The following is a 24,221-nucleotide window of genomic DNA, read 5'->3' on the forward strand; positions in this document are numbered from 1 at the left end:
GAGGACGCAGCCCAGCATTCGGAGACGGAGGAATCAATGGGAGCTGGCTGATGGCGAAGAGGAGATTCTTCCTTCCATAGTAGTAAGGGGAGACGTAGACAGCTTTTGTTAATGAAACAGCCCTTGAATACCCTGTACCTGTGAGGGGGGCCGCACCCACTCAATGAGGAAGCACTCGCTGAGTCAGCGAGCGCCCGTCTCTTACCTGTCGCTCGCCTGGCGCTCGCCAATCGAGCGACGGTAAAGTAATAGTCTTGTACGACAGCGACCTTTTGGAATACAGAGAACTTCCCATCGCGTGCCTATTCCGGATCAGTACCTTCTCCTTAACAGTACCGAAAGCAATACTTCTCTTTGACGCCTGTTCTAAAGGGTTAGTGTTGGTCGGGTGCATTTGCGGTCACGAAATCTGGGCTTGTTAAGAGGGCTGGCTTCACCGCCTTTGCTCGGAAGTATTTATGGATCTAGAAAATTTGGCCCAATCAAGTGTTACAAAAAGTCATGCCCCCCTAAGGGTCATGCCCGCGTATCAATTCGTCATGCCCCCCTATCAATTGCCTATTCGAGACCGTTGTGACACAACCCACACGACGATAGTAGCCCGGTGGTTTAGTATCTGCGCGCTGGAGCAGCAAGGCTGATACTTCAGGGTTGGCTCCCCTGTAGTCCGTCATGACTGGCAACAACACAACATTCAAACGGTGAACTCCCTCTTCGTCCGGATGCACCTCGGCGTCGAGCTTTCCAATCCCATCGAGATGAATTGTGTTTGCAGTCATGGTGCCCGGTACGAGGTTGCCCTTGACGCGAAGCTCGCCTCCACGCAGAGCACTTGTGTCGTCCCCTTCAAAGGCAGGCGAGGTGCTCACGTCAATGATCTTGATGTGCCGACGCACCCCATCGTGGCTTGTAGGGAGCCCAGGAATTACATCGGTGTCTACGGCTGCCCAGCTCCAGCTTGGTATCCCCGTTGACGGTTGCGATGCTTTCAGTGAAGGGGCCGGTGTAATCGCATACCAGAGCAGTTGATCAATCAGCCCGGTCCGCCAGAGCCCTGCGAGATACCTGTCGCCGCCGCGCATGGCTCGCATCTTCTTGACCAGCCCACTGATGGCAACCATCTTGTCTGAGCGCCGGGTCAGCTTGGCCGCGCTGTACGCATCGACCCAGTTCGACCACAGCGACGACGTGTCGGACAGCCACGCGTCTCGCCTCGCCTGCACCAGCTGCTGTTCTCTCGAATGCCACACTTTTTCCAGGGCTGTCCGGTCGTCTGGGATCATCGCTGACTGAGCAACAATTGGCAATGTAGGCACGGGAGACCCTGTGTACTTGTTCTTCAAAACGTTCGCAGAGGCGTCGAGCGGCTTGATGCGGTCCACATCGTCGAGCAGCAGCTCGGGCAGTCCCGCGGGGAAAGTCTCGCAGGCGCTGAGGGATCGGCACTCCCACAGGAGCTGCTGGCTGCCGAAATGCAGCGCCCGCGGCGACAGGACGCGCTCCTGGAGCACCCACCCGCGGGTGTTGAGTGGCGCCTCGGCGACCGCCGTCCGCCACATGTCCTGGATCGCGAGATGATATGTCCTTCTGGTGGTCTGGCCTTGTATCTGCCTTCCCCCGTCCAGTTCCGCCGGTCGGGAGGAGCCTGCTGCACCCATGGACAACCACGCAGTCTCCACGCAGACGAGCCGCAGGGCAGCCTCGGGGTCGCGCTCGCGGGCCAGACCCCCGTGGCTGTCGCGGGAGGCCGTGGCCATGATGTTGAGCGTGCTGTTGCTGTACACGTCGCCCATGATGCCCGCCTCGGACGCCCAGTCGTCGGCCGAGTCCTGCACAATGCATAGCGAGTCGATCCATAGGTACGCGAGGCCCAGCCTGCGAACCATGGCGACGGCCTCGGCAAAGGTCCTGGGCAGCGAGCTCGCGGGGATGCCTGGCTGCTTCAGGCCGGCGATGCTGCGCGAGGTCAGGGTCGGCACATCGGCGCCGCCCCAGCAGTGGCTCAGGCTTGCGTAGCGAAGGTGGGGAGAAGCGAGGTTCTCCTCGGCCATGACGACGAGTCTGACTGGTGCTGATGGGTCAGGGCTGATCTGGAGCAGCCTCGTAGGCAGGAAGCTCGGGTCTTCTGGCCCACAGCCCGGGTGAGACGCGGTACAGTCGGCGAACCAGCGGTTGGCGAGCGACCAGGCCGCGCCAGAGACAGTACTGGGACCAGCGACGGCCAGGTGTTCCACGTGGGGGGCAGCGTCAAAGGCTGTGGCGCGATGGTGTCAGTTCAAAGGGGTCCCGCTTCCCATTCATTCACGAGCACTGCGACCTGGATGATGGCAAGAGAGCAGGCCAGTCAGTACTTACCGTCCGGCGACAGTAGCACGAACGTAGTCGACACCCAATCTGGCTCGACAAAATACGAGTCGTCCGCCACGATGATGAGTCTCAACCCTTCCGCTGTCGGGGCTGCCCTTCCTGCCTCTGACAGCTCCTGCAGCAGAGCCCACGTCGTGCAGCGCCTGCGGCCTTGCTGCTGCTCTAACGCGCGGAGCCTGGTGAGCCGAGGGATGATGATCTTGTCGCCCCCTCCGCCGCTACTATCGCCAGTGACCCTCGCGCACACGCGCAGGCATATGGCGCAGCCCAGCTCGACAGCCGCGACCAGGTCCTCGGGCGAGGCGTGGTGCGTGTGGCGCTCCTGCTCGGGTGGGTAGCTGCCGTCCGCGGGGGCCGTTGTGATTCTAGGATTGCCGTGAAAAATGGCGCGGCAGGCGGTGCACAGCGTCGTCATCATGGTGGCCGACGTGTTCGTCGGTTCGGTCTGTTCTGCGAGTTTGGGGCATTTCTCTGTCGTGGGTGACAAGGGTGAGTCGCAGATAAAAAGTGTTGCGAGCAGAAGAGCCAGCCGGTGTAACAAGCGTTGTTGTTTATGGACCCCTGCACTTTGTTGGTCGTCAGCTGTCCAAGAAGACTGGCTCCTGGCGCATCATCGACACAATCGCAAGAGTCCACAATTTGGATCTGGTCGACTGACTAGCTCCTCAAACAAGGATGCAACGTTCAATAAGGGAACAAGAAATCTCAAATCCTGTCACGCATTTGAGCGCAGGAAACAGTGAAGTTGTGGGATGAGTGGGTAGAGTCAGCTTTCGAACAAAGCACGGGCATGATTCATGATCAAAATTAACGGATCCCTTTTGGGAGATCGTTCGCCTGCGAGACTTATGATAACTATTTGATCCATCCTCTGACTCAGGCTAGAGCAATTCCATGGGCTGGTCCTGGATGGACGGGTCAATGTTCTGTATGAATTGGTCAAGCAGGCCCTGTTGTCATATATTGTCAGCAAATCCAGATTGTTCCTCAGTAGTTGCAGTATGTCTGTCTCGACCACAAAGGCATAGAGCACGAAGGAAAAGGCACCACAACTCACCCAGTCGATACTCTCCGACCCATCAATCATCATGGACATCGGAATCGCATACGACAACTCCTCCGGGTCATAGACCAGATCCACAGGCTCGAACTGAGGCTTGGCCTGGGCGATTGATGATGGACTATAGTCCCATGTCATGGAAGGTGTCGACTCCATGCCGTCGGGCGTGTAAGTTGTTGTCGTTGTCGTGGGCCCGGTGGCTCCGCCTCCTATGACACTGGCATCCGCCTCTACCACCGCGGCGTCGCTTTCCGCAATCTTGCGAAGCATCAGACCGAGCGCCTGTGCTGCCACACGGGCGTCAGGGGACACTTGGCTCGCGGCAGCATAGATCCGATGCGACGTCTGCAGGGCCTGGTACTCTCGAGCACTGAGCAAGTCATCGTTGTCGTCGTCGCCATCATTGTGCTCCCCGTCTTCATCCTGTCGTTGATCCCTCTCGAGCCTATGCATTCCGTGCCCCCGACGACTGGAAGAGCGACCCACGCTCCTCATGCGCACAGAGAGATCCAGGCACACCACCATCGCGGCGAGGAGGTAGTCGCTCGTCGCCACCGCACAGATGACCATCCATCGGTCGTGGTAAAGCCGGCCGTCAGGACTGCAGGCGGCATGAAGGTCCGCCTGGCGCGCGAGGATGTCCAGCGCGGCAGCAACGCACGCCCTGCGGAATCCACGGTGCTGTTGTTGTTGCTGCTGCTTCTGCTGCTCGTCCTGAGTGAGAGAGCCTGCCGGTTGGCTGTTCGTGGCATTGCCGTCCGCGTCGTGCCCATTGCCACGCTCGTGGTGACGGCTGTACGTGACATAGCGCCGGTGCAGCACGACCAGCCCCTTGAGATGCAGGATCTCGACCGTGGACCGCTGGCAGATCAGGCACGCGTTGTCCATGATGCTCGTCTGCCCGACATCCCGCGCACGCATGAGCTCGGGGACCTGGCTGCTATACACGTGCCTCATCTCGGCGTCCAGAGCGGCGGTCATGCGATCATACTGCTGCTCGGCCGTATACCTTTCCTCGGTGTGCTCATCTTCGTTTCCACCACCGCCGCCGCCGCCGCCGCCGCCATCGCCGCGGGGCAGCGCCATGGTGTGCCCCGTGATCTTCTTGAACACGGCCATGACGCCCGCCTTGACGATCGTGTACAGCACCGAGGTCTGCTGCTCGAGCGGCTTGGGTGGCGGGAGCGCCGTCATCTTTGGGAAGAGGTCGGTATTGTCGAGGTTCAGGGGCATCCTGGTGTCGCAGGCGTCCTGGGGGATCATGCTGGGCAGGCCGATCTGGAAGGACAGCAGCGCGTCGATCTGGAAAATGTTGAGCCAGACGCGGCGGCGCATCTCGGCCTCGAAGACGGTCACGCGCTTCGCGCCGGGTTGCCGGCTGCCGCTGCCGTTGCTGGCATTGTTGTGAGGCTGCGGGGCCGAAGAGAGCGAAGGGTCTTCGCGGTGGTAGCCCATCCGGAAGGCCAGGCGGATGATGGTGCCCATGAGGAACCACGCCTCGATCAGGGCCGTGTTGTTACTGAGCCTCGCGGCGGCGCAGGGCGAGGAGACGGCCGCCAGGGCGTGGCCCATGAAGGTGACCTGCAGGTGGAGGAGGAAGGCCTCGAGGGCGTGCGCGTTAGCCGTGGCATATCGGCCGAGGCTGAGGCACTGCAAGGTGCTCTGCTGGAACGTGGGGATCGAGGCAACGGCGGTCGCCGTCGTGTCCTTGTCCGTGGCCTCCGAGGTGATGCCAGAGATGGTCCGCAGACAGGTGGCAATGCCCAGCACCGCGAAGAGAAGGCCGATCCAGAGGGGTGAGGTTGTTCTGGGCGACATCCAGAATCGTTGGTACTGGTACAGTCTGTGGTGAGCTTTGATTTGCCAAGATCATGAAGAACGGACTCCTACCTCGCTTTGGAACTGGGCAGGATGCAAGACCCCTGTGCAGCAAGGCGCAAGTCAGCTTGGTATTAAACAACAACACGACCTTGCGGACAGAGCCATACCCAGAACCATGAACTGTGAGTTGAAGTACCACGACAACAGCATATCGCAGACCGATCTGGCAGGCAGGCGAGCGAGGATCTCGTCCAACGTGGCTGAGGACTGCAGTCCTGGCACCCCTCCCAGCAAGAGACTGGCATCTGACCCGCCGCTAGGCATCTCGCTCGCTGTCGCCGTGTCAGGCGTGTGCGACGCCGAGGACGTGCTTGCAGAGTGGTCCGACGTCTCGGCCAGGTGTTCGCGAACCTCCTTGATGTCGTCGAGGATGGACAACCAGTGGCTTGGATCGACGTAGTTGACTGCTGTCTGCACCGCGTCTGATGTCCCTGCCCCTGTCGTAGCAGCCTGACTGGCTGGAGACGGCAGAATCTTTCGGTTCTGTGTGTACCCGGAGGACATGGACGTTTGCCTGAGCTTGTCCGCCGTCATGTCGATTTTAGACTGCAGGCCATTCTTGCCGACCACTAGTGCTTCATTCAACGCGCCCGGGAGGCTCGTCTCCTGGGCCTTGCCCTGCGCGAGGAACGACGAGACCAGCGTCTCCAGGGAGCTCAGCCTGTCCTTCAGGTCCCTCGACTTTGCAGACCTGGCCCCGTTGCCACTGCCGCTTGGCCGGCCGCCACTCCGCACGGCGTTGCTGGCATAGCTACACGACGCCGCCTTGTCGCGCCGGACGCACGAGTCGCAGGGCAGCGTCCGGCTGCACTTGAGTCTGTCATGGGCATCTATGGTCAGCCTGAGGCTCTGTATGTGGCGCAGCAGCGCCCTGGCCTGGTACCGCCGCTGGGATTCGAGCCAGGTGCGTACTTTCGAGTCCGACATGCTTCGCACGAGATCGGCGGCCGGTTGCGTTTCTCGACGCGGCGCGAGGTGCTTTCCGTGTCCATCATGAAGAGAGTGGTGTGTTTGACGAGAACCGACGGAGCTATTATCCGCGCGATGGAGAGGGTGAGCGGGAGTAAGACATTTGCAACTCGGGAGCCGTCCGCTTACAAGGAGGAGGAGGTCGAGGTGGGAGCGGGGATAATAACTCCGCGCTCCACGCGGAGATTGTGCCGTCCCCGCTTAGTCACCTCACGCGCTTTCTGGCCTCGAAGGAATGGACGTTGCTCCTTTCGGTAAGCCCAGGATGGAGCCGCGGAGCGTGGACTTAATGAGTCCGCAGTTTTTGACCTTGGCAATGCAAAAGACAACGAAAGCCTAAAAAGGTGTCTCAGAGCTCGAGTATAATAAAAAATTGGACTCGCCCCCCCTCGGCTCATCGGGAAAAGTGCAGTGTCTCTCCAGCCCCCAAGCACACGCCGCCAAACAACAATATTCATAAAAGCAACAATAAAACAAACCAGCCAGTATCCGAAATGTCTACGCTATCAGCCCTTTACGGCCTGCACAGTGTCATCCGCGGCCGGTTCTGTGTGACTCTGCCGATCCCGGCCCCCAGCTCAGAACTCGCAAGCCAGACATTCATCGTCACTGGCGCCAACAGCGGCCTCGGCTATGAATCATGTCTACAGCTCGCACGTATCGGCGCCGGTAGGCTCATCCTCGCTGTCCGCACCCTGTCCAAGGGCGAGGAGGCCAAGCAGAAGATCCTGGCCACCACGACCTCCAACAACTGGCGCTCGGCGTCGAGCCCAATCGACATCCAGGTATGGCAGCTCGACATGGACAGCTTCGTTTCAATCAAGGCCTTTGCGGGCCGCTGCGCGACAGAGCTTGACCGCATCGATGGTGTCCTCGCCAATGCGGGCATCATGACAGCCAAGCTCGAGTACTCCGCATCCACCGTCGACAGCAGCACCAGCAGCACCGAGAAGTTTGAAAAGACGCTGCAGGTCAACGTCCTCGGCACGCTATACCTCTACCTCCTCCTTCTGCCCGCGATGAGGGCCTCCGCGGCCCGCACGGGCGTGGCTTGCAGGTTCACAATCCCCAACAGCGCGCTGCACTACTCGGCGTCCACCGCGGAGATTCTTGCCGGGCTCAAGGACGGGGATGATGCAGCAGCGGGACGCGAGGCAGCCCGCAAGAGCAGCAAGACACCAATCATTGACCGCCTCAACGATCCGGAGAAGGCAGACATGGCTGCACGTTATCCGCTGAGCAAGTTGCTCATCCTCTATGCCGTGCGGGAGCTCTCTAGCCGCAGCAACAGCAACAGCAGCAGTAGCAGTAGCACGACCAAGTCCGGCAACGTCATTCTAAACACCCCGAACCCGAGTTTCTGCAAGTCGGACCTGGCACGCGAGAGCGCCGGAAGCAAGGGCTTTCAAGCCTTTGAGCGGGTCATGGCGCGCACCGCCGAGGAAGGAAGCCGCACGCTCGTGCATGGGCTGCTTGGTGGGCCGGAGACGGACGGGCAGTACCTGGCTGACTGTCGCGTTGAGGTGTAAGTTGCTCCCGCCGCTACTTGTCCAGATCAGGGATGGGTGTGAGAGAGAAAATAAAGTGCTGACACTGACTTGAATCGCGCACAGGCCTGCTAAATTTGTCACCAACCAGTGGGGGCAGATGGTGCAGAAGAAGTTTGTCGACGAGCTGCTCGTCAGGCTGGAGAGGGTTGACCCTGGTATTTCATCGAATATCTGATCCTCTGATGGGTAGAAGAATTCCCTTAATCTGTGGACCTCCAGACGGGGCGGCCACGCACTGTTTCCCTTTGTTACCTAGATTAGATCATATTTTAATGATTCTTTTTATCCATACAATATTATTCCCTCATTTTCCATTAAGGTTTACCGGGCGTCACGCCACTGTGTTGAATATCAGCCACACAACAAGTTCATGAGAGACATATCCCAAAATAGGCTTGACAATGCCGCCTAGTGCACTAATGCGAATACATCATCGATCTGAGTTTCAACACAGAATATCGACCCAGTGCGGCGTTTGCATGCCAACACTGGGTAGGACACTCTTTGTTAAGGAAGGTCTTCAACCGATTTTTGTCATGTCGCAGCGGCACCATTATTCCCCTTCTACTATGATCCTCTTCCTTCTCCGGCTATGACAATCCATACACCCCACCATAAACTTCTGCTTCTTGGCCAGCACTTGCACCACTGTCTCACTGGACTCTGTGATCCCACAAGATGGACAGGGGCTTCATCGCATCGCCACCTGCTAGAGCGTTCGCCGCCCGCCTTCGTGTCGTCCCGTCCCGTGTGCCTTGCCGATACGCACGAAGCCCTCGATCTCGGCGTCCGTGGCGTTGCGGATGTGAAGCTTACTAATTTTAGAGGTTGGGGTTATGGAGGGTTCTGCTGACGCCAGCAGGCCTTGCTGGAATTGGGGGCGGCCGGCATGCCCTGCGTCCTCCTTCCTATATTGCCACCCAACGCCAGTGAAAGCTGAAGCAGACCGTTGCCTCAATCGCAATCACTGATTTCTGTCCTCATCATCGTGTTGGCTGTTGAGCTCAGCCTTCATAGGCACGCGAGTGATCGCGACGGCGCATTTGAGGTGCATCGAAAAGGCACAATTGATCCTGCACCCCTCACGCAGCTGAAACTAGACTAGCTGGCTCCCCATGACTGCGGCACGCCATGTTGCATGGACAAACTAGTGAAGCTCCTTCTTCTATTGAAGCATCTCCGTGCGCTGCACGGTTCCATTCTTGATGGAATGCGGGAGCGGACTCCGTAAAGATGTGTCTTAGGGCTGCGAGCATAATGGCCAAACCCCTGTTTCTCGGGCGGGGAGGCTCCACCGTAGGGTGGAATCTGTACCTATTTCCGTATCAGACCTTGGCCGTTAATGGAGTTTGCTAATTGAGGCCCAGCCACCATTGTCGGGTACCTGACCCTTTGGCGGTCCGTATTGGCTCGGACTTACGACAAAGGGAAAAAGATAGGGCTGTGAGCAGGGGTCGTCAAGTCAGGCCGTCGAGCTAAGGTCGATGTGGAGATTGACTTGCTGACCAATCTTTTCCACATCTTGGGCGCTGCTGCGTGACTTTCACTGGTGTCGTCGACCTGTCGTCTCGTTCATCGTCAGTCAAGTCATACTTTGTTTACACCGGGTGTCGTCTCCTGGGGTCATCAGGTTGCCATGGGAAATGGAGGCACAGGAGACTGGGACCAAGGGGTCCCACGCCTGAGACTTTGAGCTACCTTACTATGACGGGAACCGGCGAGTGAACTAGATCATGGCGCCATCCGTAGCACGGGTAGGGCCCTCTCACTCGGGACGTTGGACGAGGATGCGGACCCCACGGGCTGGCCTGCAGGCATTAGGCTGCATCAGCCAGTCACCCGCTCACCAACATCTGTCGATCACCCCTGCTCCCGTGCATTCAGCTCCAGGCTAAAAACGACAGCCCTTGCCATCAGAGGCGAGGCTCGCCTCCCTCCGCACTAATGCTGAAATCGACCCTCTTTTACCCTTTGGTCCTTTGGTCCTTTCGTCTTTTAGACAGCCAGACCCTTTCTTCCTTCTTTCTCGTTAAAAGATTTGCTCTACGTCGACAGAGTAGTGGCAACCGCACAGCATCGACATGTCGACAACCACATGGTCCCCGCAGCAAGGGGCGCTGCTTCTCGCCACCAGCTTCCTCAGCCCCCGAGTCGACGACGCGGATTACCAATGTAGCTCCGAGCACGCCTCCGACTACTACGGCCTGGGCGTGCGGCTGGGTATATACTTCTCGTGGCTGTCCGGGTGGCTCGCAAACACGTTCCTGTCGTCGGGCATCTCGGGGGCGGCCGACACCAACGCCATCTTCCTCTTCACGCTGCTGATCGCGATGACGGTCGACAGCAACACGGACAAGCTGTTCCAGATCGACGGCCTGATCCTGATGCAGCTCTGCTCGGGCACCATCTTTGGCATCCTGTCCGTGTGGGGCTACCGCACGCGGCTGTACACCGAGTACGGCCCCCGCGCGATCGGCCTCTTTGGCAGCTACGGCACGCACGTGCGCATGATGACGAGCCTGGGGGTCAGCGCGTTCGGCACGTGGTTCTGGACGTACGGGCTCGCGGGCCGCGCCGAGGTCATGGGCCCCGGGGACGGCGTGACCGACCCGGGCCAGAACAGCGAGGCGTGCTCCGTGCTGTGGATGTGGCTGTTTGTCAATGTCCGGGCCGACAGCCCCGGGATCAGGGGCCTGTACATCACGTTGTCGGTGGCGTGTACTGCGTACTTTGGCTTCATGCTCATCGTCAGCTCGCTCGCCGCGTGGTTCACGCTCGACAGGCTGGCGTCCAAGTCGGCCGGCATGTTCCCCCGGCGATGGGCCTGGACGGCGCAGCACCACAAGCAGAAGTTGGCGAGACCGGTATATGTGACGGGGTTCACCTCGACAGAGTGAGTTTGGTTTTCCTCCCTTTGTAGCCCGTCGTCAGTGGCAGATGTGATTCTCCGCCAGGCAGGAGGCGAGTGTCAAGGGATGGACAGAGAAAAGGCCATAAATACTGACCCATGCCCCCTCCTCAAAAGGCTCAAGTGGATCTTCAAATTCCTCCGCGTCGGCACAGTCATCTGGCTCGTCTTCAGCGCCCTCATGATCGAGATGACACTCAACGCCAACCACGTCCGCTCCGTCCTCGGCGACCCCAAGAACAACGCCCTCCAGCTCCCCGGCCAGCTCCTCCCGTTCCTCATCGGTCTCATGTCCTTCATCAGGGTCTGCTATGCCCTCTTCATCGAGCGCTGGGTCGACCGCGACGAGCCGCCTGTGCTGCTGCTCCCGCCGGAAGACGAGACACCCGGCAGCGCGGCGCCCATACCCCTGGGGAACTTCAACAACAGCTCGATCGCCCGGCACCGCACGGCGAAACGTCAAGGCGGACGCTATGGCCAGGCGGTAGGCGCCGAGGCGGGAGAGGCAGGAGAGGCAGGAGAGGCAGGAGAGGCAGGAGAGGCAGGAGAGGCGAGACCCGTGGCCCAAGGAGTGATCAGGTCGGTCAGCTCGTACGACAAGGCGCAGCTGCGGCGGTCGCTGTGGGTGCGGTATCTCGTCGCCTGGCTGCCGTGGCTCAGTCTCTTGCAGCACTACGACAACCAGCTCGAGGAGGTTGGCATCTCGCGCCACAGTACCGCGCTGAGCTCGTACGACGTCGCCCGGATCTATGCGAGTCCCCGCGAGGAGGAGTGGGGGAGTGCCTCCGTTCGTCCGGAGGTGCAGGCGAGCCTGATTCCAAAGTCTCCAGCGGGGGAATCCATCAGGGACCTCAGGTCGCCGTGAGTCGATGTGAGGTGTGATTTGGCGGAGGCATAAGCGTGGTGGTTTGGAAGATTCTGGGAGTTGCTCCAGAAGCGGCCGTCGTCGAAGAGCCGAGGCACGGAGACTAGGCCTCCATCCCCCGGGGCTCACCTTGTGATCTAGACTATTATAGGTAGTATCTTGCCTATGGAGGGGGCCGTAAGCTGCATTAGCCGCACGGATATCTGAAATGAAGACAGACTTCTCACGTTGTGGTTCAATAAGATTTGTTGCAGTTTGCAAACATTCAAGTGCCGAGGTCCGGAGTCAATGGCTCCGTGCGCTAGCTGCAAAGTGTCAGCTGACCGAGTGGCGACTGGTGGTTGCATAGCATCTTGTTGCATCGTGGGTGATGCAGGAGAACACTGGTTGGTGCTCTCTCATCTCCAACCTCGTGATCGGCCACTCATCAACATGACACCGTGCTCTGGCCGCCCGCACATCGCACCGGCAGGCGAGAGTCGGTTGTCTGCATGGATGGAGCCTGATGGGAGACGAGACGGAATAGTCCGCAGCATTATCAATCCCCGAGCCCTGCGTATGCGGTGATCATATCATTTGGCGCGATCCATATAGGCCTCCTGCACGCTAATGGTTGTCATGGGGCCGGTGTACTTGATCGCGGAGGTGGCTTGGCTTTGTTTTAGCTCGAGCTGCTCAGGCATGGGCAGCTAGCACCATCCTAGCATTCAGGTGGCACGCCTTGCTGCTACTATAGTGGACCTTGACCGGGGTTTCAGAACAAAGTGACAGGTCGTGTGTGGTATCTGGCGGCTGGCATTGCAAATGTGATATCGCTTTTCAACTGTTCCTTCATACAGATCAACTCGACAGAATCCGGGGTTCATCGTTGTTGTGGATGGTGCAACACAAAATGCAGAATTCGAGCGCGCCTGATGGTTGAGGCTACGACAATGCAGAGACAAATACACCAAGTACACACACCACTGCCCGTTACCCCGCTTAGCAACAGCGCCAAGACAATTGCCGGCCCAGATGATCGTCCCTCTGGTACGCCTGCCGGCAGAGAAACCGGCCGGTGGGATGCAAACGTCGTTGCAGAACGTGGCTTTCTGTCGTGGACGAGGCGGAAGCATGACTCCACAGCCGCGTGCGCGGAGGAGCCATCAGTCAAGGGTGGGTAAGGCGAGGTCGCCGGCCGGCCCAATCGCATCTCGCCGATGGCCTGGCGTGCCTGGTCACGCACTGGCAGCTCCATAAACCCGGTCCATCATCGCCGGATGGGGGAAGGATTGCCTGCCGCGCCTGAAGCCGCACCGGCAACTCGAGGCTGCCGACGGCCAGGATCCCCAGTCTCGCCAGTGAATTCCGCAGCAGCAAAAGCAACGACTTGTCCTGCGCAACAGCAATTGCCAAGGCCCGTCTATCGTGGCCGCGCAAGCCCCTGATCTCGGACCCAGCAGTTCTCGCGCCTGCCAGCATACGCGGGACCAGGCCAACCCTGCTCTGTCTACTCGAGGTCCACTTCGCCTAAGCACCCCAGACCACGGTATTCCTTCCGACGTGGGCCTCCAGACGTCAAAATTTCTCAGGGGTTGACACTATCGAGGTTGGGCACCATGCAGCGGCCCCAGGTTCATCCCACATCCTCCACGGCAACATCCTCGGCAGACCTGGCTGGGTATCTTTGTGAAAGTGATATCTGATTGCGAGCAAGGTTGTCGGAGATCGATCGACAGTTGCCGCAGCTTGGAGATAAATATCCCGTCTCGGGGCCCTCAAAATTGGTATCTCAAGTTCTCGACAAGCACACCGCACAACAGCTTCAGATCTCCTCCAGCACACAAGAGTCCCTCACGCCAGCCCTTCACGCAGATCCCCATAACTCATTCACCATGAAGTTCACCGCTGCCATCGCCACGGCGCTCCTCTCTTCCTTCGCCGCAGCTCTGCCCGCAGGGACACTCGAGGCCCGCCAGGTCCTCACCCGCGAGGAGGTTCAGATGGGCTCGTCCCCCGCTTGCCCCAAGGCCAGCTTCATCTTCGCCCGCGGCACCACCGAGTCGGGCAACATGGTAAGCCACATTTACTTCACAAGCAGGGGAGCCCCCTGTTTCTCTGTGCCACAACCGGACAGGCTGTCCAGCGCGTCTGGCATCCCCTGAAAGGCGCCTCTCTCTCTGCTTCAAAGCCAAGACCTGACACTGACAAAACTACAGGGCACCCTCGGTCCCCGCGTGGCCTCGGCCCTCGAGTCCCACTACGGCGACCGGCAAGTCTGGATCCAGGGCGTGGGCGACCCGTACACAGCGACCACCTCGACCAACCTGCTGCCTGACGGCGCCTCGACCGTCGCCATCAACGAGATGGTCCGCCTGATCAACCTCTCCGTGTCCAAGTGCCCGAACACCAAGGTCACCGTGGGCGGCTACTCCCAGGGCGCGGCCCTGACCGCCGCCGCCGTGGCCAAGCTGCCCTCGGCGACCCAGGACAAGATTGTCGGCGCGGTCCTGTTCGGATACACCAAGAACCAGCAGAACGGCGGGCGGATCAAGAACTTCCCGACCGACAAGACGGCCATCTACTGTGCGGTCGGAGATCTCGTGTGCACGGGGAGCCTGGTGATCACGGCTGCGCACTTGTCCTACCAGGACGAGGCTGCTGGTGCGGCGCCGCAGTTCTTGATCTCCAAGATTGGTGCCTGAGCCAATTTGTGAGGTTGGTGGCGGTGAGGGCCTGGAATAGAGACGGTGCTCTAGTCCGGGAATACGGGGAGAAGGGGCCAATCTGGCTGTGTGTCTTTGGAGGAGATTATTTTCGGCGACTATTGCTATTCCTGTACATTCTTTTCCTACGGAGGATTGACGAGATTCTCTTCCCTTTTAGTCCATAACATTCTTTTCTGATCGCGACGGCCGTCCAAGGAGCCTTCCAGCGTTGTTGTTAGCTGGGTGAGCCTGTGCGGAATGTACGACTTTAAGCGCGTGTTGTCACTGGCACAGAGAATGAGTGCGGTGGAAGAAAACTCCACCGCGATTAGTCCATCACTTTCTTTTCTTGGCGCCCCTACAGAAGGAAACCGCCCGAGGCCGTCTTGTCCTAGCAGCATACAGGTTACGTAGTTGTAAACAATCTTGCTTGCGGGCATTCGTAATCTCATCCGTCTTTCGCTATTGTAACCTGAAGAAAGCATCGAGCCCGTGAACTTCGTAAGATCCCTGGCTGGTAGTGGGTCATCATCCTGATGGAGGGCCTGATCTGCACGGCGCCGAGTTCAGACCCGACTCGAGGTCGCTCTCCCCCATAGCGACCACGTCTCGATGAACTTGTTCGCCCTCAGGAATGTCGTACCAATCATAAGATATGCGTGTGTAGGATTTCGTCCGGCAATGCTGTGCCACCTCGCGAGACCGCTGAGCTCTCTCCTTTTCGTGAACTACCGCAAAATTGTGCTGTCTCCCTGCACTGTACGTGCGCGCAAGTGTGCAAACTGCAACCCGCAGGATATAGAAAGCTCTTGAAATACCCCAGAAGACATGTTAGCATATCCAAAGTTCCCGACGATATCATCCTTCCTGCCGTCTTTCGGCCGGAGTGGCTGAACACTGCTCAGCACGGAGTATTGTGGCAACCGTGCACTTACAAAGATATCAATGACATGACAAAGGATGCCTGCGCCCTGACACATGCGCTCTCCCATCCCTGGCCTTCACCGCCACCGTCTGCGGACTGCTGCTTTGCGGCGCTGCAGCCTCGCTGTAGGTACCATGGCCGGAGACTGAGGTGCTCGAGGTCACTTAGATCAGAGGACATTTGCATCGCAATGCTGTAGGACCAGAAGCTCGCCATGAACAAGTCGGCAGGTATGCTGAACAGGGTCCAGTCGAAGCCCAGCACCGCAAGAATGCCGCGTTGGATGGTGAGGGCAAGTGACAGAGAAGCGATGGCGAGGTTGGAGTCCGTTAGGCTAGATTATACGACTTTCAGTCAGTGATTTAGTGCTCAAGGCCCCCCACACGGGACAGTGCTATCCTTGATTTAAACCCAGACGAAAACGCCATTAAGAACAACTCACCGCTGGGACCATATCAGAGGGATCTCTGGCGGCTCCTCATGGTTGGCGTAAAAGTATATCCGCAGGCTCGGGTCCGAGTTCCACCCGTTGTCGCCCCCGGTCTGCCAGAGCTTAGTGCGTGCTGAGCCGTCTACGAAGTCGACACACATCAGGGCGAAGGTAATGATACCGATGGCAGCTTGAAGGACGATGTGCCAGTGCCGTGCCATGACTGTTGTGAAGGTGGCAAGTCGCCATGACGGGCGGCACGGGATAATCATGACTGCAGTCGCTCAGGATGTGGTGATGGACAGCTGGGCCGGGATCATGAGATGAGCCTTGGGCGCAGTCCGTCGATGCCATGGAGTACACAACAGGCATCGTATTTATCTGATTGTGCATCCTGGCAGGCGATCCCATCCCCGCATATCGTGCTCAGGTGCTCCACGGGCAGGGCATGGTGTCGTCGTGCCGACACGACTGAATCAGGCAGCTACGTGGTCTCCAAGTCATGTCAGACCGCGGCACTCTGCGCAAACATGCTCAACTGCCCAGCAAGGAAGAGGACCTTGCAGTGCTGACCACCTTTGACCTCCACAACCAGGTGACTAGTGGAAATATGTAGCCAGGGCGTTGCCATGCAGTGTGGAAACAGCCGCAAACCTGCTCAATATCCCCGCTTGGTCAGCCGACTAGGCCAACCTCGGCCTCAGCCAACAACATTTTCATTCACTAATTATTCAGCGGATCCTAATTGAGTACAGGAAATCTGACAGTCTAGGAATCTATGTGCAACGGCTGTTGAAGTACACGACCGCGAGCCCCGGCAAGACTGATGCTTGAACGCAACCAACTTGAATCTTCCGCGGCTGCCACCCGGTCGTCCGGTCGGCCGAGTTCGACTTGGTTCAAAGCCTGCTCTCCCTGGCCACCTCTTCCACGCCCTCTTCGTCATCACCACCGACACCAGCCTCAACCTCCTCCAAGATCTCCCTGATTCTTGCCGCGCATGCCATCTCACCATTGAGCTTTGCCGCCTTGTACGCTTCCTTGCACCCTTCCCACTCAAAGACGTACCCATTCGCGTACAGAAAATCCACCATTTCCAGTCTCCCGTTCTCCGCTGCGCCGAGGAGAGCAGACTTGCCCAGCACCTTTGCGGGGCCGGCGTTGATGTCGGCCCCGTGGGCCAGCAGCGTCGCCGCGATCCCGCAGTTGCCCTGCGCGGCGGCGATCTGCAGGGCCGTGGCTCCGCCGCGGTGTGACGCGGGCGCGTTGGCGTCTGCCGGCTCCCAGGCGCGTGATGTGGGTAGCGAGGACGAGGACGAGTTGGTGTACTTGTCCGGGTTGAGCAGCATGTCCACAATCACCGCGCTGTTCTCCTCGACGGCCCTCTGCAAGGGTGTGCGGGACAACCCGGAGAAGAAGTTTAGCCTGCTCCACGATGCAGGGTCGTCGTCGATGGCGTCCTCGTCGGCTCCATCGCCGGTGAGGACAGAGGCAGGAGGGTAGTTGATCGTCGCCCCGTGCTCAAGCATCAGCTGGACGAGAGCGGGATCCCTTGCACCAATCGCGTGTAAGAACGAAGTCTCTACACTGTCGCCTCTCCATCCGCGAGAGGGGTCGTCCGGGTGGCACCCGCGGGCGAGGAGGGCGCGGATAATCTCGAGCTCGTCGTAGTCGTCGTCGTCGGCGTTGTGCCTTTGGCCTGCGGCGCCGTTGGGAGGAATCTCGGCCCCAAGTCCCTGAACGTCTACAACACCCGCACCCGCACCATCTTGTGGCTGGCCCCCCTTCTCCTTGATCCGCTTCTGGTAGACGTCGATGGCCTCCTTCATCGGTGAATTCGAGTACCGCCCGCACCGCACGTCAACCAGTCCAGAGTCGAGCAGCACCGCGACTGCCTCCCTGCCGACCTGCCTGCCATTGACGAGCGCGCTCTCGGTGGGCTCAAAGATCCGCATGGCATTGTGCGGCCTGGCCTCGAGCACAGCGCGGTCCTCCATGCGGATCGCCCCGATGAGTGCCTCGATACCGAAGCCGGGCTTCTGTGGCCGTGGCCGCCGCCCATCGCTGACGTCCTCGAGCACCCGCCGCAGCAGCTTCGGCGCCTTGATCCCCGCGGTTAACACCGCCTCGCTCGCCCCGTCCGCCCCCGCGGCCAGGAGCTTGTCCAGGAACGCTTCGTCCTGCGTGAAGAATGCGTGCTCGAGACAGCGCTTCAGGCCATCCGTGTTGATGAGGTGCTCGGCAACCAGGAAGTCCAGCATGTCGTGGTTCGCCCGGAGGTAGACCTGCACGCGCGTGCTCGGGAACGTCAGGCACTGCATGGGCCGCAGCGTCTTGACGCCGATGATGATGTCCCGCCGGCCCCAGAGGATCGCCTGGTCCAGGATGTCGCTCGACGTGTTCCTCGGGTGGTCGCTCGAGCCGGGATCCTCCTCGTCGCTCTGCCAGGGGTGAGAGTAGTCTCTCCGGGCAAAGTCGAACGAGTGCAAATACCGGTCAGACAGGTTGCTCCCGCCTCCTCCGCCGGACGCGAGGATCACGCGTGCGACGGGCAGGTTGCGTCGCAAGATGGCTGCGAACATGGGGTCCGGCGCGCAGGGTGAGTGGGATGTCCGCCGCGTCATGTCCCCGCCGGCCCTGTAAAGCGTGTAGAAGGCATCGTCGTGCCCGGCCAAGATGGCCATCGCCATGGCGTCTGTCATGTCCGCTGGCTTGATCTTCTTCTTGCAGACGTCTAGGATCTTGTCGAGGTACGCGACGTTGCCGATCGATGCTGCGCCCTGAAGTGCACACCTCCGGTGGTCTGCGTCCTTCTTGAGGGCCTCCAGAGCGCCCCTGGCCTCGCATACGGACGCGTAGTCGGCCCCGTACGGAGAGTCTGCCGTCAGCCCGCTTTCAATGGCCTCACTCAGGGGCGTCGAGTACCGCTCCATCGAGAGCCTGCCGTCAAAGTCGTCTGTATGGCGGTCGATGGTGTGCTTCTTGCACTTTGCAATGTCCGGCTCCATGGCGAGGATGCGGTCGATGATGGCACTGTCCCGGGTCCGGAAGGCTGCGCTGAGCGCCATGTCCCAGCGAATGTGCGGCGCGTACGTCTCGCGGTGCTTCTTGGTGAAGAAGTCGACAAGGCTAAGGAAGCGCCGCCGGCACGACTCGACGACCACCCAGGTCAGTGTCGAGTCGCCGTAGCGGGAGGGACACTCGCCGCATGGAGCCGCTTGCCCTGCCTCACTGGCGCTCCCTTCGGCGCCATGACCACCACCGCTGCACATGTAGTGGAAACGCTCTACAATCTCAAGGGCGTCGATCTCCCTTCTCGCATACCGTACAAGTTTGACCAGCATTCCGCCGCGACTGATCATGGTCCGGTGCATTTTTGGCGAGACGTGCAGCGCCAGCAGGAACGCGAGCTCCATCTCTCGTCGCTGGATCGCGTAGTCCACGATCGCCGGGTCGAAAGTACATCCTGCATCTAGGAGGAGCTTCGCCGGTGCGTACCCATCTTCTTTCTTGCGGTCCGACCCAAGACCCATGCTCCTGCCGATGGCTGGGTTCCCGCCCACGATCACGGCTAGGGGTCCCTTGCTGGGGCCGGGATTGTAGTCGTAGCTGTCGGTTGTGGTAGCGGGAGGAGAGAAGCGTTGATTCGGATCTGCACCGTGAGACAGGAGGAGGGCAATCATGTCTGCGTCACGGCTCCGAGCAGCTTGCTCAAGCAGTGTCTTGGGGGCGGGCCTGGGGCCGGCGTTTTTGGATGACATTGAAGTACGCGCGCGGATATCGTTGATAGATGCAGAAGCCGAGGGGGACGTGGACTTGGGTCTCAGCTCGAGCAGCATCTTGGCGACCGGCACGTCCTTTGCCGCAACGGCAGCCTTGAGGAGGTTGTCCGCCAGTGCCCGAGGGATGTGCCCGGGCAGCTTGAGGATGTTGCGCAACAGAGAGGTCGCATGGGCCTGCTGGCGGAGATGCGAGATGATGCTCTCGGCCGGGATGGCATCAAGCCCCGCGAAGCCATTGGCCACTGAGAACAGGAGCATGCGGAGCACCGTCGAGGCAGACATGTCGTTCTTGTCGATAAGGATGTGGCTGCCGAAATCAAACCCTAGCGAAGAGCCAGCTCCAGGCTTTGGGAGTGTGCGTCGCGTGCTGTTGTGATGGTTCCGGGAGAAACTGCACAGATACACATATAGAGCTGCGGGATCCATTGGGCGCGGGGAGTTTGTCGCCTTCTGGATCTCGAGAACAAGGCGTTGCATGTCCTCTTGCACATGCTGGATGCCCCTCGGGTCCTGCTTTAGCAGCTGCGCCCCGGTCGAGTTGTCTATAGCAACATATATCAGCCAGATGTTATTCGTGTGGGCGCTCGAGAGCTTACCGCCAAAGACTGTCTTCTCAAACCGCTGGAACGGTAATTCATGAAATTTGACGCTGGGCACAAAGGCTGCTGCAGCCTGATCAGACCGGCCAGTCGACACCTTCTCACTGATTGTCCTCAGCGATGTCCATCGCCCGTTGGCCTCAAGGACTTCAATGTCGATGTCCGGCAACTTCCCAGACGCGTAGTCTTCTTTTTGAGGCAATTGTATGGTCAGTTGCTGTCACTGGCTGATAGTTTGATGGAAAAGCGACTCACCGTCGTTGATGTTCCCTGCATCAGATCCAAACCTCTCCAGGAGCTCCGCCAACTCGCGTTCTGGGAGCAATTGGCCGTCTTGGAGTAGCCTGCAACGGGTTCCCGACGCAGTGAGGTCGTCACGCGCCTGTGAAACAACACGCCAGTGCTTCTGCCGTGCTGCGCGGCGGTTGTGCCATGTCTGCAGCCTTGCCTCGATCAGAGTTGGTCTGGAGGGGCGATTGTCAATTTGCGATTCTGCAAGCTCGGCGTTTGGACAGGTCCCAAGACTCACGACACTTCAATGTTATGCTGCTCACAGAGCATCTCTGCCACCGTGGCTATTTCATTGTCCTTGCTGGCCTGAAGCACAAATCCGCGAAGCCGCTCCAAGTCCTCGCTCACTTTGGCTGTGTCGGGCTGGAGCGAGTCTAATGTGGACGCCATCTTGTGCCGCGTATGTCTGCCGTCGAAGTATTCTTCTTGGCAGCCGTATCAAACTAAAGAGTTGATCAATTTTCAAAGATTGTCGGACGATGTGGTCATGGCTATGATGAACAACATGCTATGCTGCGAGCTGAGGCACGTCGTTCAACAGCAGGCAGCACCTGGAATGGGGCTTAGCCTGCCGCGCCTGTTGCCTGCGCGGCATAGTCCTACGAATGGGCAGCAGCCAGTCGAACCCCTGAATTCGGAGCTCCACTGCTGACAGATTTGCCCCGCGTCGTGGCGATCACACCCGTCTCATAGGAGACCCCACGGCCAGGGTATGCTTATGACATGTCAAGGGTTACAGACCAATGTCCCGAGGACGGCGGAGAGCCTGACGTGCTTTCTAGACCCAAGATATGTAAAGTTGGTTGGATCAGAGGTACGATGGCGATTCTCCTCCATTGGGGGCTACATGCTAAGTCGGCAGCACTACCGCTCCAGCCACACAGATTTCGCTCCTGTGGCGGGGGTGGCAGGGAGTTGATGCTTTCAGTCGAAGTCGTGACGACGACAGCATAATGATCGACTGTGGCACGGTCAGCCGGTGGTGGCGGGCGATAAACGCATGTGATGGATCAGATGCATTATTGAGGAGCCAGAAAGGGCTGAGCGAGGATAACCTTGAAGCATTCTTGAAGAGTCTTGACTGGTCGCGAACACAGATACCGATGATGCGAGATGCATCCGCAAGGCGCCATCGTTGCACGTGCCAGGTATGCACCACTCCCTTGACAAGGACAACGATATCGCCAGCGAATCAGCGTAACTGATGCCCGACATCCAGAGCCAGTGCGTGCTGTACGCAGGGAAAAGCAGTGTGGCATTTCGGAACTGCAGCTTCGGAATGCATAATTGGCGAGCACAACAGGCCTCGCCCTCGGTTCACGGCGCAATAGCATGCCACCAGGGCGGTAACATTCGGAGTATGGTGTTGCCCATTGAGCAAAATCGCCCACCACATCTGTGCTGTCCTCGAAAATCCTTCAGCCGGCCAAAGTAGCGCAAGTCACAAGCAACAGCGATAGCGGACGCATTGCCTCTTCTGAGCCTGGCGGGGGCGCCGTCCGTCCTCTACATAGGCCTAGCCAGGACCCGCCTCCATGTGCTGCTTAAATGTGCCTAGATCTCTCTAGCTCTGGCTCGAGCTAGCAAGCATACGTGCTAGGCAATTATGCAGCCTCCCACACATGGTGGTCCAGACCAAAGACACAAGTGAAGCACCTCGTCTTCGCCGGGTTCGATGTTCTGGACGCGGATGCACAAGGCGCTTGTGGCTGCCGATGACAAGCAAACCACTATGCAGAGTTTCCGCCCGTCCCCATGCCTGGAAATTGCCGACGTGGATCGTAGCTACGACGCACTAGCTGCCGCTTCTCTAAGCCCGGCTGCTCCGCGAATCTGCAAAGTCTGCAAAGCCCATAAGGGGAAGTTGTGCCTGCAGAGTGCGGCAGAGTGTGGCAGAGTGCTGGGGACAGAAGGCGTCATCTTCCCGCCTCCACCGTCGGGATAGCCACGTGAACCAATGTCGTCTTTGGTGCAACCCCTGACGCTACCTCTGTGTAGATGGCGAGAATAGAGGGACTCTTCTGAGGAGTCATTCTCTAAGACTTCAAGTATCACTCCAAGCCTCCTTGCGCTAAGACCCCCTTATTATTATTGTCCAACTTTACACAGTCTAGATGCGCTGTCTGATTTGAAAGCCTAGTGTAGGCTCGGCCATCTCGACTGCTGTCTATACGAAACCCTTGTCACCAGTCAGCCACCTTAACGCGGCCGATCGATAGCGCGGAGGGCCGGCCTCATCTCCACCCTGGAGCTTTAGCTGGCCACCAAGACCGCTCTCCACGAGGGCCTAGGCACGTTCTGGCGGAGGACCAGGTGGCTAGCCGTGTGCATGGGCAAGTGCTGTGACGATCCGGAATGACGATCGGTCGCCTCAACGGCTTCTATAGCGCGGGAAGCAGACGCCACTGACCCTCGGCTGCTCTAAATAGCCTCGAACGCCCAACTAACTTTGTGACGCCGTCTTCGATTCTGTCGCCTGCCCGTGACCCATCATGAAGTCAATAATCTCCGTTGTGGCTGCAGGAGCCTTGTTCTTCACCAATACAGTAGCCCAGGCGTTGCCGCCCTTTAACCCGCCGGGAGCCGCCATCAACTTCAAGGCCGTTGTCCTTTTCGGCGACAGCTACACGGACATAGGCACACGGCAATACCGCCCTAGACCGGAGACGGGAGCTGGTGATGTCCCTGTACGTTAATTTTCTGGCTCCTTCTCCTCGCTGCCTTTCTTACCGTTCTGGTTGAAGACACTAACCTCTCTAACGACATCCTCATACACGCAGACCGCGAAAGGCGCATCGGGAGGCCGCATGTGGCCTCAGTACGTTCAGCAGTACAGCGGCGCGCGCATCTACTCGTACGCGATCGCCGCATCGATGTGCACCAACGCCTTCAGCCCCACAAGCGGGCGCAAGACCATCCAGCAAGACCAGATCCCTTCGTTCCTTGCCGACTACAAGGCCCGCAGCGCAACCACAGGGCAGCCCATCCTCGATGTGCCCGCGGAGACGACCCTCTACGCGATCTGGATCGGCACCAACGACGTCGGCCCGAGCGGCTTCCTGACGGACCAGCAGCAGCCGGGCCTTCGACTGCCGGCCCTGCCGGACTGCGTGTACGCACAGATCGACACGCTCTGGCGCGACGCTGGCGCGCGGCACTTTGTGCTCATGAACACGCCGCCCTTGCACCTCGCGCCGCAGTACCAGCCTCTCGAGAGGGGCGGCAACGGGTTCATGGCGCAGTTCGACAGCAACCTGACGCGGAGCACCGAGAAGGTGCGCAACTACGTCGGGCTGGTCAACAGCCTGTACGACTGGCGTTCCGGGTACCACGTCCTCGTGGGCAAGCGCTGGGCGGGCTCCACGCTGGCCGTGTTCGACGTCGAGGCCCTGATGACAGACGTGTACAACAACCCGGGCCTGTACCTCAATGGCACTGCCGCGAGGCCACAGTCGCAGGGCTCTGCAGTACAGTGTGGCTCGGCGTGCACAGATGCGACGGTTCAGGCGCAGAATATCAGGGATAGTTATATGTGGTATGATGGCCTGCATCCGACTGAGCAGACGGGCCGTGTAATAGCGCGGGAGTTTATCAATGTGCAGAAGGGCAATAGTAAGTGGGCGAGGTACTGGGGGTTCTAGGAGAGAAAGGAGTAAGATGTATATAAATGGAGCAGATCTAGGATGACGGGTATATAGCGCAATACGACAGTGACCTAACACGGAGCACCGAGAAGGTGCACAACTGAGCCAGGCTGGTTAACAGCCTAGGTAATGCGCTGTCGGAGTACATACAGGCCGAGACGAGGAAGGACTTGATGGTCGGCGGGTTCGGCGAGGTCTCGCCGCCATATATAAAAGGGATGGTCATGGAGAAGGCAGGGAGATGGGAAGAGATGTCTGGGTGA

The 24,221-nt window shown here is 59.1% G+C and overlaps 8 protein-coding genes across 8 annotated transcripts; 4 read left to right on the plus strand and 4 right to left on the minus strand.

Moving 5' to 3' along the window:
• Positions 1–509: 509 nt before the first annotated feature.
• Positions 510–2,240, minus strand: B0I36DRAFT_251044 (heterokaryon incompatibility protein-domain-containing protein; the record flags this gene model as incomplete). Its single annotated transcript, XM_046150585.1, has 3 exons — positions 510–1,236; positions 1,333–1,611; positions 1,663–2,240. Coding segments are annotated over 3 exons (1,584 nt in total), but the record flags the coding sequence as incomplete, so codon positions are not given.
• A 910-nt stretch (positions 2,241–3,150) lies between these two features.
• B0I36DRAFT_387345 (uncharacterized protein) lies at positions 3,151–6,376 on the minus strand. The gene is made up of 5 exons (XM_046161166.1): positions 6,221–6,376; positions 5,416–6,125; positions 5,318–5,349; positions 3,425–5,260; positions 3,151–3,317 (listed from the first exon to the last, which is right to left on the minus strand). Exons 1-5 carry the CDS (start codon positions 6,301–6,303, stop codon positions 3,249–3,251), a joined length of 2,730 nt encoding a protein of 909 aa, XP_046008479.1. The 5' UTR covers positions 6,304–6,376; the 3' UTR covers positions 3,151–3,248.
• Positions 6,377–6,771: 395 nt separating this feature from the next.
• B0I36DRAFT_250774 (uncharacterized protein) lies at positions 6,772–8,002 on the plus strand (the record flags this gene model as incomplete). The annotated part of the gene is made up of 3 exons (XM_046150564.1): positions 6,772–7,184; positions 7,218–7,802; positions 7,891–8,002. The coding sequence occupies 3 exons, from the start codon at positions 6,772–6,774 to the stop codon at positions 8,000–8,002; spliced, it is 1,110 nt and encodes a 369-aa protein (XP_046008480.1).
• A 1,906-nt stretch (positions 8,003–9,908) lies between these two features.
• On the plus strand, positions 9,909–11,600 carry B0I36DRAFT_366834 (uncharacterized protein; the record flags this gene model as incomplete). Its single annotated transcript, XM_046159362.1, has 2 exons — positions 9,909–10,720; positions 10,853–11,600. The coding sequence occupies 2 exons, from the start codon at positions 9,909–9,911 to the stop codon at positions 11,598–11,600; spliced, it is 1,560 nt and encodes a 519-aa protein (XP_046008481.1).
• Positions 11,601–13,474: 1,874 nt separating this feature from the next.
• Positions 13,475–14,284, plus strand: B0I36DRAFT_366835 (cutinase; the record flags this gene model as incomplete). The annotated part of the gene is made up of 2 exons (XM_046159363.1): positions 13,475–13,654; positions 13,799–14,284. 2 exons carry the CDS (start codon positions 13,475–13,477, stop codon positions 14,282–14,284), a joined length of 666 nt encoding a protein of 221 aa, XP_046008482.1.
• Positions 14,285–15,218: 934 nt separating this feature from the next.
• On the minus strand, positions 15,219–15,803 carry B0I36DRAFT_249788 (uncharacterized protein; the record flags this gene model as incomplete). The annotated part of the gene is made up of 2 exons (XM_046150499.1): positions 15,219–15,546; positions 15,655–15,803. The coding sequence occupies 2 exons, from the start codon at positions 15,801–15,803 to the stop codon at positions 15,219–15,221; spliced, it is 477 nt and encodes a 158-aa protein (XP_046008483.1).
• Positions 15,804–16,310: 507 nt separating this feature from the next.
• Positions 16,311–20,704, minus strand: B0I36DRAFT_434500 (uncharacterized protein; the record flags this gene model as incomplete). Its single annotated transcript, XM_046162711.1, has 4 exons — positions 16,311–19,966; positions 20,021–20,212; positions 20,279–20,367; positions 20,553–20,704. 4 exons carry the CDS (start codon positions 20,702–20,704, stop codon positions 16,542–16,544), a joined length of 3,858 nt encoding a protein of 1,285 aa, XP_046008484.1. The 3' UTR covers positions 16,311–16,541.
• A 2,102-nt stretch (positions 20,705–22,806) lies between these two features.
• On the plus strand, positions 22,807–23,974 carry B0I36DRAFT_295675 (uncharacterized protein; the record flags this gene model as incomplete). Its single annotated transcript, XM_046151863.1, has 2 exons — positions 22,807–22,995; positions 23,095–23,974. The coding sequence occupies 2 exons, from the start codon at positions 22,807–22,809 to the stop codon at positions 23,953–23,955; spliced, it is 1,050 nt and encodes a 349-aa protein (XP_046008485.1). The 3' UTR covers positions 23,956–23,974.
• Between the last annotated feature and the right edge of the window lie 247 nt (positions 23,975–24,221).

The sequence above is a fragment of the Microdochium trichocladiopsis genome (assembly GCF_020744255.1).
Source record: "Microdochium trichocladiopsis strain MPI-CAGE-CH-0230 chromosome Unknown B0I36scaffold_9, whole genome shotgun sequence".
Taxonomy (NCBI): domain Eukaryota; kingdom Fungi; phylum Ascomycota; class Sordariomycetes; order Xylariales; family Microdochiaceae; genus Microdochium; species Microdochium trichocladiopsis.

Bases quoted from the DNA above. Each gene is read 5' to 3' on its own strand.
- B0I36DRAFT_387345 (XM_046161166.1), bottom strand. From the start codon at position 6,303: ATGATGGACACGGAAAGCACCTCGCGCCGCGTCGAGAAACGCAACCGG. The intron at 5,350-5,415 runs GTATGGCTCTGT...CTTGCTGCACAG, and splicing joins CTCACAGTTCATGGTTCTGG to GGGTCTTGCATCCTGCCCAG. The intron at 3,318-3,424 runs GTGAGTTGTGGT...ATATGACAACAG, and splicing joins GGTCGGAGAGTATCGACTGG to GGCCTGCTTGACCAATTCAT.